Source organism: Tubulanus polymorphus, chromosome 4 (genome assembly GCF_964204645.1).
Source record: "Tubulanus polymorphus chromosome 4, tnTubPoly1.2, whole genome shotgun sequence".
Taxonomy (NCBI): domain Eukaryota; kingdom Metazoa; phylum Nemertea; class Palaeonemertea; order Tubulaniformes; family Tubulanidae; genus Tubulanus; species Tubulanus polymorphus.
The window spans coordinates 20,130,751-20,144,462 of record NC_134028.1 but is presented as its reverse complement, the minus strand read 5'-3'; the positions used below and the strand labels follow the sequence as shown (position 1 = coordinate 20,144,462).

General features: G+C 40.0%; 1 protein-coding gene across 1 annotated transcript; it reads left to right on the top strand.

The window, feature by feature from the left end:
- Nucleotides 1-564: 564 nt before the first annotated feature.
- LOC141904394 (uncharacterized) lies at nucleotides 565-12,243 on the top strand. The gene is made up of 11 exons (XM_074792979.1): nucleotides 565-582; nucleotides 2,110-2,206; nucleotides 6,296-6,361; nucleotides 7,145-7,308; nucleotides 7,762-8,365; nucleotides 8,726-8,922; nucleotides 9,342-9,447; nucleotides 9,544-9,633; nucleotides 10,031-10,789; nucleotides 10,965-12,112; nucleotides 12,205-12,243. The coding sequence occupies exons 1-11, from the start codon at nucleotides 565-567 to the stop codon at nucleotides 12,241-12,243; spliced, it is 3,288 nt and encodes a 1,095-aa protein (XP_074649080.1).
- The last annotated feature ends 1,469 nt before the right edge of the window (nucleotides 12,244-13,712 follow it).

The following is a 13,712-nucleotide window of genomic DNA, read 5'->3' as shown; positions in this document are numbered from 1 at the left end:
GCCGATGAATTGGCTGTATTTGTGGACATTTTGGTTAGATACACCAATCACCAATATCAGACATTGATAGAAAACAACACCATCACTTGGAATATCTTTCACCGACTTATCTTTATTACGTACTACCATTAACTGAGTCCATGGTACTACGCAATAGTGTTATAACACGGTCATTATAAGTTGGATCATGATAAGTTTACAAGGTTAACAAAACTTTCTTCTAAAACTTTTGATGATGAGGTACGACTTATTTTCTTCAAACAAGCTTGTCGCAAATGTCTGATGAAACCAACACTATCCGCATTGATTGGCCACTGTAACTTGACCGACTGATACACGACCCAAACCGTAGCGGCGCGGAGTTAAAATCTCTAACGGTACTAAGTCCTAGTAAATGAGTGAAGATGCAGTCAATAATAGGTCCGATGCGAATGGGGAAGCCTAGGTCGATTCCACCTGTGGGGAGGACATAATAAGGGGCCAACGACGGCATTAGACTGTAGTGATAATCAGTTTAAATTCGATTTTCGGATTTTCAAATACAAACGAAAGACGAACATAAATATGTTTTTGAATCTTTCGGTAAGAAATCGATCTAGAGGGAGCAGTATCTTGACATAAACCATTGTGGTGCATACATTTTTAGACCGTTTTTACGGTAACTGCCTCAAAGTATTTAATATATGCACCTTACAGAAGAGTACTTGACAACTGTTGATAGTGTTATATATCACTCTTGTTGAAAATCTAGAGCCTATCACAGTGCGGTACACAAAATGGCGGCTCTTTCAATCGCCAATATTATGGTTTAGAACCCTAACGTAAATGAAAGTTTTTTTCAATATAGATTGAAGACAATAACTCCTTTCGGTCTAAAATACGACATGTTCGATTCTGAAAACAAAGGTCCGAGACATCGCAAAACCGTGTACTAACTGTAAGCTTTCAGTAGCATCGGATATTTAGTTTTCACCTGTCACCATTTCAATGCTATGTGTGTTGCTACGTTGTCGTGTCATCGCGACAGTTCAAGTCAAGTATGGAACAGTACAAAGTTACATTATGAAAAATAAATGAAGTATGCAATTCAGCTCCGCACATTGAAGTTTCTGGGCGGACAGACCGACAAACTGACGATACCGCCAAATACAGAAATACCCATATGTACCCATACAGTTCCTTATTGTCCTTCAATTAACATGCGCACACATTTACTACCTAATCCAGTGCCTCCCGATCGCCTGTGGATGGGTTTACTAGCCATCTACCGAGAACACGTCGTTCAAATAAGATTTTACCAACTTCACAAACCGATTTCCTTAAATGGTCTATATTTTCTTCGGACACCACCCTTTACACTGGCCCTTCTAAAATGCACCTAATTTTTATCTCAAATTCTAAAGATCTTTGGAAAATGTCTCTCAAGTATTGCGACAATCAATAAGCCACGGTTATTGTTCGAATTATGGCCTAAGTATTATGATGGCGCAATGTACAGGTTGGCCCGAACATTTCACGACAACAATTCTGAATATAGCGTTCGATCTCAATTGTCCAATATTTCATTTTGAAGAGTGCGCGTTGGTCTAAAATATTTAATGAAATATATGGAAAAAGCTCATGTTTACACGCATTATATGTTTTATTCATGTTCACGCTGCGAGTTGTCGCCTTGTTGAAACTATTGCCACGAAGTAAATAGTTCTGAATAACGCGAACACCATCGAGGATGCAGTTACATCGATTCAGCAATTCTTCGTAATAAGGCAAGTTTTAAAGAAATAATCACTTATGCATCCGTGGTTAAAAGTAGTAAATAAAAGGTAACTACGTGTAATATAGATTGTTCTGCGAAGTTCGAATGATAGAAAATACTTTGAGTTACTTCTCGCAACCTGATGAGACTGATACCAAATTAGGCCAACTTACAACTCCATTCGATCGAGTGAGTTTCGAGAAGGGGATTTGAGATGTTGATCATTGTTTTCATTTACAATCACGTACTTAGGATTTATTATGACAAATAGAACGAAATTGAATTATCATGCTCTCCACAATAATGAAAATCATTTTTTCATGTACAATGTATTTTCTTATTTCTCATTCCAGAGTAAGGAGAAAGAAATCATGTTTCTTTTGTTAGTGGTTTTTATTTATATACCGAGAGTTCTAACGACAACCCCTGCTCCACCAACAGACGGCCCAGGTAAGATTCGGTTCGTTTTTATATAACGATCCAGAGATGATCTACACGATTAATTTTTTTGATATTTAGGTCTATCGTCGTTCAAATTATTTTCTTCGTAGCATATAATCATTAATTATTTGTCGGGCTCGGATCATCAAAGTGAGCATTTTTGTTTTTACTTTTTCGCTACCACAGATTATGTAACGCCTCTCACCGGAAAATTTTCTCAAATTTCAAAACTTTTTCGTGATTTTATTTACACCTCAGTAATGCTTAAAATCACCCATAGAAACCATATATATATATTTGGAAAGCTTAGGTCGGGCTATCAGTTGGTTTTTTTATAACCAAATAGATGTAACAAGAAATTTTTCACCAGTGATTATTGGTCAATTTGTGGATCGATCATTGTATTTTGATCGAATGGCTTAAATTGATCACTTGTGATTGTCTGATTTCTATCAGTTTCTTGCTTAAAACTGATTTCCTAATATTGAACAAATAAACATTAGTGCATGATCAACAATGAGCTTGGTAGATCATGACATGTTTTCAAAATACTGCTAAAACCTACGGAAAAAACTAATGCATAGTGCCTACTTGTTTGCCACTCAAATTGAAGTTGTCAATTTAACTATAGATATACGTCTTGTTAATATTTTCTTCCATTGGGCGGGATTCGAACCCGATGGCATCATTCAATTCTACAATTGAGGCGCTCGTCATCTATGAGTAAGTGAAACTAGATTGAAGGCGACGTTCTCCACGGTTACACACCAGCGGCGCGATGCCTCACCACACCAGCAAATTGTCAAGTGAACATATTATTTGCGACGGAATAATCCGTTAAGGGTGGTCAGAAAATAGTCCCCTGTGGCTCAGTTGCTCGTAGCTTTTACTAACGCTAGAAAAGTTATAATGTAATTTTTCATTTTACATTATCCGACATCAACATTCAGTGTAACAGCGATTTAGTTAATACACGCGCAGCCTTTTCTCCAGGCGAACTATGCGCCTCAAAAAAATATTAATCAAAATGAACTCGATTTTGGTCAGTTTTAATGAAACTGTCTTTTACTAGAGTCAAGTTCTAGAATTATATATTTATTCGAAAAATTGATTATGGGAGATTCAACGAATGTTCATAATTCTAATAAATTTAATAGATAAAATTTTGATCAATCGGAAGTTAATTAGTTCGTCAAATTTTAGGGCAGTGAAAATTGAGCAAGGCTGGTTACTGGCGAAATCAAGTTTATCGACTGACTGCGGTTCTTAATAGTTTGACGATAGGATATCTTCTTTCCAGTAAAAGCCAATAAGGCCTTATGTCCCGGTCTAATGTTCCGTGTTCAATATACAAAACAGCGTGCACATCATAACCAAACATGAAAAGAACCGGGAGTTTTACGATTACGAGGTTAGCTAAAAAGTTATGTTTATCGAATACGTTAATCGTCTAGAGAAGCAAGCGTACGATTTGATTTGGAAGAATGCGAACATGAGGCAAACCAGTGCCATCACGGAAAAATGCAATAGTGTCTGTTGACATGTTGTTCATATATCAATTTTTTTTGTATCGACGGAACCGAGCTAAATCGACAACTGAAGGTTCGGAACATTTTGAGTCCGATAGTGACAATATATTATATGCAATAGAAAAAGCTATTGACGTATATCTGACCTGGGGCCTATTTTCCTTATTTCACAGGCTTTGTCGGATGCTTTGAGGAAACGGAAAACACCGCACTTACCGTAGCGAGGATCGGAGCCTCCCTTTCTCAGATGGAGCCGTCAATCTGCCAACAGCAATGTTCTTTGATTGGCTACGGGTCTGTTTGTTTCTTTTTTATTCATACCCACGAATCAGAATGATATAATGCACATATAAAACAGCGGGGTAAATAAATCATAAATATTACAGATATGCGGGCGTGACAGAAGGTAGTGTATGCCTGTGCGGACGCTCGCAACCTGGCAATGGATCATCCCAATGCACGATGCCGTGTCTGGGAAATAGCTCCTTTTATTGCGGTGGAACTAAAAACGCTTGGTCAGTTTACACTGCGCCCGTTAGCCTGAAGACAATAGGACTTAATGTAACAGGTGGTCGCCCAGACGGTACGTATTTCAATTATTGCGAAATCAATACGAAAAGAATAGAACGCGGGTCCCAAAGTAAAAGTTTAAGGATCCCTGTGCAGTTCAAAATAACTGTATAACCAATCACAATGATATTAATGTGCGAGAAACATGAATTACGTGTAACAGTAACAGTCCTGTTCTAAATAATTCAAAATTCGTTAACTTTTCTTTCATCAGGAAAATTTGACCTATTCAGTGACGCAAACGTGCACACCTACCCATCTTCACTGACATCGGTAAATTCTACGGTAAATTTTACGTTCGTATTTTCCGATCGGCCCCGACGTGTACCTCAGACAACAGGTAACATCACAACGCAAGTCGTTGGCGCCGGGAAACAAGCGATAGGGGTCACTGTTCAGGACACGCTTAACTTCAAGCGATCTTCGAAATTGATTCAGGTACGTTTTGAAGGAAAATGACGACAACACAACGTTATATAGACACCAAACACGAATTGAAATATACGCTCAATGTCTAAACATAAGTCATCGTTCGTCATAAATGCCGTTCCAAAAAAGAAACAGGAAACAACAAACCAAATAAATGTACAAAATTACACATTATCGCAAGTTAATGATAACCAGGAATTCGAATATATACACAACCGTATTCATACGATATCATCCACTTAGTTTTAACTAGAGAAAATAGTCAAGAATTTCACAAAAAAATTGAACAAATAAGATTTGAGATCATTAATAGGAACATGAAATGACCACAGCGTCAGTACACCAAATGCGAGATTCAATACAAAGATCACTAGATCTCATTCATGAGTTGTTAGTTACGCACTAAGACTGAGCATGGACGTATAAACTAGATTAGTTTATAAGTCTTTATATATTAGTTATAGACTCTTAGTTTATACGTCCATGAACTGAGCATGGACGGTAGAACTACATGAAATGTAATAAATAATACAAATATAAAAACGACACACGTATTACAACATAGATTTTAACTTGTACAACTTTTTGCTGCATGGGTTAGAGATATAGCGTATTGAATGTTTATATTCCTTTTTAGGCCATATAATATGGTGGCTAATTCGGACCATACTAAAGAAATTTTCTGTACGGCTAGAGCAACGATTTAAAACTGTTCACATTGGCCCATTTTTTGGTTTCTCGCGCGAGAATTCAAAACTTTTTGAAGTCTCGCGCGAGAAAACCAAAAGTTTTGAGGTCTCGCGCGAGAGAACCACAATGTTTTGAATTCTCGCACGAGAAAACCAAAAAACGGGCCAATGTGAAATTTTTTAGTATGGCCCGAATCAGCCACCATAATATAAAAACGCGTATAGCATAAGTTCGGAATAATAATTGTATAGAAAACCATGCAAAAATTGTTTGTTTCTCATCAGTTTCATTTTCCGCACGCGTCAAAAAAGTTCGTCGGTATAAAAATGAAAAAAAATGCGCATCCCGCAGAGAGAAATCTGGTCTCGTTTCTTTTTTTAAACTCTCCCCTACGCACCCCGATAAACAACCTGGTCACACGTTTTTCTTTTTTTGCTTCACGGTTGCTACCCAATTGTTACTTAGAAGGAGTAATTCGATAACGAAGTGCAGCTTTACATTACATCATGATACATGGTCGTTAACGCCTAAATTTCCCTAATTAAAAGATAAAAAATAGTCGCTTGCCTTAATCAATTTTGGAATTCGGAATATGGCTTATCATTTTTCTCTTTTTTCAAAAGCAATGTAAAAATAGATAATATTTCCTTGCATCGATATTCGATAAGCCTATATCTTACTATAAGAGATGGGATCATAAAGATCATCTTTTTAACCAAAAGATCTTTTTTTTTCTATTTCGATACGTATATTGTTGTCAATTGGGTAAAAAAGCTATTTCGTCATCAGGTTGAGGAAATATTGTTTAGACCGCATTTGCAATGCCCATCTTCGGTGAACGAGTCGCAGAGATTTGAATGTACCGTTCAACTTGTTCAAGGCGTCAAAGCTAGAAAACTGGAAGTTGATCTAGATGACGGCACCGTACTGAGATTCGACAATCAAGGTATCCGAAAATGACAAATTTTCAGCAACTCAATCGATACTGGGGCCGGTTGCTCAAAGGTTGGTTGAAATAACCGGTGGATAAGTCCCTAACCATCGGTTAGTTAACCACTGGTTAAATTCAGTTCCTCAAAACCTCGGTTTGCCAATCGGTGGGTCAGATTCCTCAACCAGTGGTTAAATCATTAATTCACTCGTTGGCTCAGTTTTCATATGCCCTGTCGTACTTTGAATGGAGTCTGTTTTGATTGATAATGACAGGAAAATTGAAAAAAAAGGGAAACCAATTTTAGAGAAAAAAAAATTCAACGCTTTTAATACTTGAAAGGTAATGTTGTGGCGCGATTTCTATCTGTGCCTCTTCCAAGGTCCTCTCTTTCAAAATGCAACCTTTCTCATAAACATTCTTCCGAAAATTGATTTATTTAACTTTCTAATTCTTGACCCACCCAATTTAAGCGACGGTTAAAAGTTTGACCAACCTTTGAGCAACCGTTCCTAGGTATATGAAAATCACTCACTAACTTACTAACTAAACTCACTAACTGACAATTTGACTGAATTGCGTTGAACATACGATCAACTAAATTACGTAAAACGTCTTCAGAAAAACTTGACACATAAGTTAAGGTCTAAGTAACTACCTGGCCTAATAAAGCATGTACCGAGGCGGCTAGTGCTTAAGCAAACCCATGGTCACTCAAATCCTCAAAAATGCTATAGAGTCTAGAGCAAACTAATTCTATTGTTTTATGTTCTTTCCATTATCTGATCTAAATTGCAGAGTCAACCGTGTTCTCAGTGGGAACGACCGAATGTCCGGAAAACAATTGCACAACTGCAAGCATCGAGAAAAAGCATTATCTACTTAATGATATCATTAGATATCACGGCACCATAGGACAATATGAGATAGACGTTGGAAAAATCGGGGATTTCACATTCGAGGTGAGGTTTATATTTTATCAATGCCCGGCAATCCATCATCGATGAAAAACCGAAATCAAGGACCCGATATCATAATTATTGTCTGTTATTATGATCACTTTTCATTTCTTATCTAACCTATCCAAAATTCCTCCCAAAATTGATTAGGGAAAAAGGGCGCTGATATCCCTTAATTAAGAAACTACTTGGTTTAGGGTTTAGGAAAAATTAAGTTTATTTGAAAAAATACTACTGTTCTTCAGTGACACATCCTGACGAGATGTAATTTTGATGGCGCTGACATTTCAAATGTTCAAAGCTTTTGTTTTAAACGATAGATTATGTTACATAAATACATAATAACCATTCTTGAGAAACTTCAGCTTTAATGAGTGATGGATTATACTGAAATATGAGTGATTGAAAAGCGAATATTGGAAGGAATTTTCACACCGCGTGTATATTATCGTTTAGATACAGCGGCCCAAATGTCAACCTTGGAAGGTGTTTTGTTTCCGATCGTACCGTTGCATCGACCCTGTTTTAACGCAATGCTCGAAAACTGAATCAGTCTGGGCTTTGAAATGTCAGTCGCCATCGGTGTACAGCTTCCAAAAGAAAGCTTGCGTCGACAGCGCCGGAAAAGTGAAGATTCAAAGCTATTTCAAGAATTACGATAAAGTACACAGATTCTTCAGGACGGTCGTTTCTATTTCGCAAGCGATATCGAAGACCGGTAGACAGACGTTTCAGATAGTGACTGGTAACACTACCGTTCAGCCGGGCGATGTCATCGTCGTTCAAAGCCCGAGTGTGAGGCTGAGAAAGTTTCCGATCACTGCATATACCTCCGTACAGAATAACGCGGCATCGAAATACGCAACACGCGATTACCGGATAATGGTTCAAGCTCATTTTCTTCGCGCTCTTGAAGTGCGATTCGCTCACACCTATACACCACAATCAACGAAGGATACGTTCAACGTGACCGCTTCGGTGTTCGGCGGTGAAAATTCAACGGTGGCCGTCAACGTTCTTGTGCCGATTAGCAATGTGAAGATTGATTCACCTGCCGCCGGTAGGTTACACGCAGACGATAAGTATTAAATAACAGTCCAACAGCATTCATCACCAGGCCTACTTACTAACAGATACACACTATCCGTGTAAGATGGATGACGGGAGAAATCCCACAATAATTCATTCAAAAGATGAAAAATTCTTGAATAGAAGATTATATATGTTGAGAATTTTTATACATTCTGTTAATATTTCATTTTGTTTCTCAGTACGCCTCATGATGGCTAAACGTTGCTCAAAATATATACCCATCCATTCAAGAATTTTTCATCTTTGACTGAATTATTGTGGGATTTCTCTCGTCTACTTACAAACAGTTCATGAACTGAGAAAACCTAATTTCTTTCTTTCATCGAAGCAAAAACAAACGAAACAGTGACATTCTCAATACCGCCTCATTATGGCAGTGATGTGAAATATGTTTGGAAATTCTCCGCGAACGGTTCAGCGACGAATGAAACTACCGAAAATCAAACTACTCGTTCGTACACAAAATCAGGCACCTACGACGTGTCTTTGAATGCCATGAATGATGTCAGCTTTGAAGGAGTTTCGGTAAGTATAAAAATCGGCACTTCCCGCCATCTTGTCCCTGCGCTCAGAAAGCAGTGTGAAACAAAGATAAATTGATGCCATTTATGGTATGCCCACAATCTTTTATACATTTCCATAATAGTTACTCACATCATCTTATATATCCCGACAAAACACTATGTCTATTTTCAGTCATTTGATTGGCCAGTGGTTCGTCACACGTGCGGCTATAATATGCTACCTAATATGGGGATTTAGAAAAAACTACTGGGGCCGGTCTTATAGAATTGTATTACCTTTAACCCGGGGGCTAACTTAATTCATTTTCAATTGAATTAGCCCCCGAGTTCGAGGTAATACCGGTCTATAAAATCGGGCCCAGGGATATATCTTATTGGATATCTCTAATAAAGTATCGTCACGTGATCTTTACCTTTCAGAAACAAATCATAATTCAAGACGAGGTTCTGCAGTTGACGGTGAATGCAAGTAAACAATTCATCAAATTGGGCGACTCCGTTGAGGTAGCCTGGTACATTTCTCAAGGTATATACTATTGATGTATCTCTTGTGAAAAATCCCTGAAATCTTAATTAACTACATCAAGGAATGAGTGCTCAATCTGTGCTCGGCAAAATATAGGTACTGATGTTGAAAGCGTAATGACAATGGAAGCTGATAAAACGGTTAGGATCAAACCTGGAACTAAAGAATCGCAACAAAGTCATAACGGTAGATATTATAAATATATTAGTTAATAGGCACTCCGACAATGAAGATATCATTAATTACAAAATCATAATGCTTGATTCGATCTCGGATCTCGGAATCAGCAAATCATCTTTGCGTTAACAGTCCCGGAGCCCAGCAGAAAACTAAGCGTATAGACGAACTGGTTACCAATGACCGAAACCATTATACATGGCAAATCTTTCAAAGATCCATTGGTAAAAACCAGAGTCTGGCATTTCATGACTCCTGTATTTACCTCATGGGACCCGCCAAACAAGGGGTAAAAACTGATTAAAACAAAATTTTCACCCATCACTACCAGTTGCATTCGAAGGTCTACCCTAAAGTGATCTGGGCTCCTGGATTATGATATGTAATATCTCAATGTATATCATAGGAATGGGCGGAACACTGGTTTATACATACGCAACACCTGGCAGCAGAACTGTAGTGGTAAACGCGACTAACATGGTCAGCTGGCAAGTGGCAAACTTCACCGCATATGTACAGGCACCTGTTGGAAAACTGACGATGGAATCGCCAGTAAACGTGGCTGTTGATACGTCGAGAACGCTGACTTTCACGACAAAGACCGGGACAGAATTGATATTGAACGCCACTATCGACGGCGTTTCAATAGCCGATGTTTCGTTGTTGCGAACAACGCCGACCATCAAAGGAAAAATTGTTATTCCAGGCCAGAAAAACGTCCACAACTATACACTTAATTTGACCGTCTACAACGATATAAGTGTTTCAACAGCCGTTTCGGTGATAGAAGTCGACGTGCCGTTTACGGACACGGAGGTCCTTTCGGTGGACCGTCCGTTCGCTCCGACGGCCGAGGATGTGAATATTACCGTAGCGCCGGTAACAGCCACCCGGGTAACTGCACAATACGAGTTCGGAGACGGGACGCCCTCGGCAAACGATTGGTTCCAATCTAGCGACAATTATACGACCGTCTCTACGTTGCATCGATTTTCTAATCCGGGCAACTTTACGATCAAAGCTACGCTGAAAAATCCGCTCGGAAGCGTGTTCAGGGAATTCGCGGTTCTCGTCCAACATCCTGTGAGAGCGATCAATTTCTCGTCGAATTCGCCGCTCGTTTTGCAACGTGATAAAAAAACCGACATGCTGATACCGCTAAAAGGTAAATGTTTCAGCCGAATTGATTTGTGTTTTTATAAATTTTCTATCAAAATGAAGTGTATCAAAACTGCTAATTCGTGCAAACCAACTATGGAATGTTGACCGTTTTTTCCAATTGTATCTATCTTACGAAACTTAACGAATCTGACGGTGACATTTGCACCCATCCATTTTAGGAATGGTAGGGACGAACTTCATTGCTGCTGCTGGAATCCCGTTCCCAACGGATCCTATGTACGCAATTTGGGTAGACGATTATAATCTAACAGACAACGGACATTTCACCCTCGACGACCGTCGAATCAACTTCACCATTAACGAGCCAGGAACTTACCTGGTGCACGTGAATATTTCCAATCTAGTTAGTTTCCTCAACTACACCCATCGAGTCGAGGCGGATATAAAGATAGACAGCGTCAAATCCGCCTATTTTGGAGTTAATATCGCCAAAATCGGTGAAAACCTCAAGTTTGGAGCGACGGTTATGGGGGGATCACGGGTAAAATTGATTTTCGAATTTCAAGACGGATTGAACGAAACGGTCGACGCCGAAGTCGGCAAACTCAAGCAAGTGCAACACGCTTTTCAAACGGATGGCCAGTTTCTCGTCAACGTAACGGCCTTTAACAGCGTCAGTGTGTTATCAACGACGAACAACATCCCGATGGTTATTCAAATCCCAATCGATCACGTGGGGTTGCATTTCATTACAACAACTAACGCCCCGATCCAGGAAATACCCCAAGGCGCCACCTACAACGCAAAATTCCAAGTGAAACTGGCAGAAAATAAACCTTTCCCGACTAATTCAACGTGCGCGATTGATTTCGGTGACGGCGAAAATGTAACGGAATTGATCGGCCAAAACGCCGCGCTCGGTCGAAGGAAAAGAAGGAGTTTAAGCCCTTCATTGTGCACAGTAGCTGGTGGATGCGTTTTGATAGAAATTCCACACGTTTATAAAAACGGTAATCCATTCCAAGTTCGGGCAAACCTCACCAACGCTGTCTCGCAGAAATCTTTGAATATTACGGCCAACATATATGCAAAAATTGTGAACTTAGGCTTTAAGATCATGTATCTCGATCCCTATATCCCTGGATCGGACAAGTTGCGCGGTGGCTGGATGTTAAACGGTAAACCGAATGCCTACCCGACTAGTTATGTAGTCTATGGCATTGCCACGCGCGACTGGGGCTCGCACATGCATTTAACGTGGAAATTCGGCGCAAAAACCAACGCCGTCATCTACAATAATCTAACATCGAGTGAACACGTGTTCAACACTCCGCAGACGATCACGGTGGAGCTCTCGGCCTCAAACGTATTGAATGCTGCCACAGCACCGGTGCAAACCATAGAACTGAGATACCCCGTGGGCGATATTAATCTAATCGTGGACCCAATCGTTATCAGGAATACGAGTATATCAGCGACATTGAAACTAGGAAATAACGCCGAAGGAGCTTGCTATTATATAGATTTCAAAATTGCTACGCCCTGTCGGGAGTACATGTACGGCGACGCCGCATCCTGTCAGAGAGGCGAACACGGTTCAAAAATAGCCGCTATAGCGCCTGATTGCAAGAAATTCTTCACTGCCAATGAACGTAGTCAATATAGCAACGGTATACAGTTGCCGAAAATGAAAATGATGACGGCCGCTTTTTATTCCGTTATACTGGACGCGGTAAACGTCGTTAGTCGTCGGACTTTACCGATCCCGTTAGTAGTTACTCGCGGGCCGTGTTATCCCCCGAATGTCACTCTTCAAATCCCGGATGTATGCGCGAACATGCGATATCCTGACTGTGGGGACTATCGAAGATACCCAGGCGCCTTCGGCGTGCTACGATCGGAGAGTCTCGTCGTAAATTCCGTCCCGATTCTGAATTGTACTTCGTCGAAAATCGCCAATTACACTTGGACCATTTTCAAACAGGAAAACGGTGAGTTCGTCGAGATGACCGAAGACGAGTTGAACGGTACTGTACTATCGTCTTCTAGTTTGCGTATGATTTACTTCGCGCCTCGGTTTTTCTCGTACGGGAACTATCGGCTGGAATTGAACGTATCCATGCACGAAGAGCAGGGTATTTTCAAGGTTGTGTCTGGTGACATTTTCGTAATAAGAACGCCGTTAGTCGTCAACATCAAAGGCGGCTACGAGACAACTATGAAATGGTTCGCTAACGTGACGGTGTCCGTCGGTGATTCTACCTACGATCCCGACGATCCGGATAGAGACATGTCGAAGTTGAAATTCGATTGGTATTGCAAAAAATATTGCGAAACTTTCGCCACATATGACCAGTATTTTAACGTGATGAGTGAAGGGAGGTTGTGTAATCCAGGGGATTTGACTCCGTTATTAGATGCGGCCAGCGCCAGCCAGTCCAGTAGACCACTCACCACCGTCGGATGTGTCAAATACGCAGATGAAATACAATATCCAGGTAGGAATTGAATCTAGAACATATAAAATGTATGTACATAATGAATGAATGTGTACTGTAATTCATAATGAAAACTGCAGAAACGACGAATTTCCTTTTAAGAAATCCGTTCTCCGTTTTGGCGCCCGCACCAAAACAACAACAAAAAACGAATTCTCTCTAAAAATCCATCCTGGCCATAACATCTAGTGTGTTTGGTCCTTTCGACCCTTGAAAACCGATGGAACTGGTATCTTATCTACGAACAGTTAGAATTCCCTTTTTACAACTGCAGGTTTAATGTATGACGCAAAAGGCAAACGTATCGATACGGCCAGCTTCGTAGTTGATACCGCTAACTGGAACGAAGCTTTCAACTTAACGTTGAAACTCATGGTACTGAAATATGACCCGTTTTGGGGCGGCCTGAGAGCAGCGTATTTTGAGCAGTCAGTATCAGTGGTTAACGGTGACCCACCTGACATCAAA

Coding starts and splice junctions, on each gene's coding strand:
- LOC141904394 (XM_074792979.1), top strand. Junction 6,362..7,144: donor ACTGAGATTCGACAATCAAG/GTATCCGAAAAT, acceptor TCTAAATTGCAG/AGTCAACCGTGTTCTCAGTG. Junction 8,923..9,341: donor TCAGCTTTGAAGGAGTTTCG/GTAAGTATAAAA, acceptor TTTACCTTTCAG/AAACAAATCATAATTCAAGA.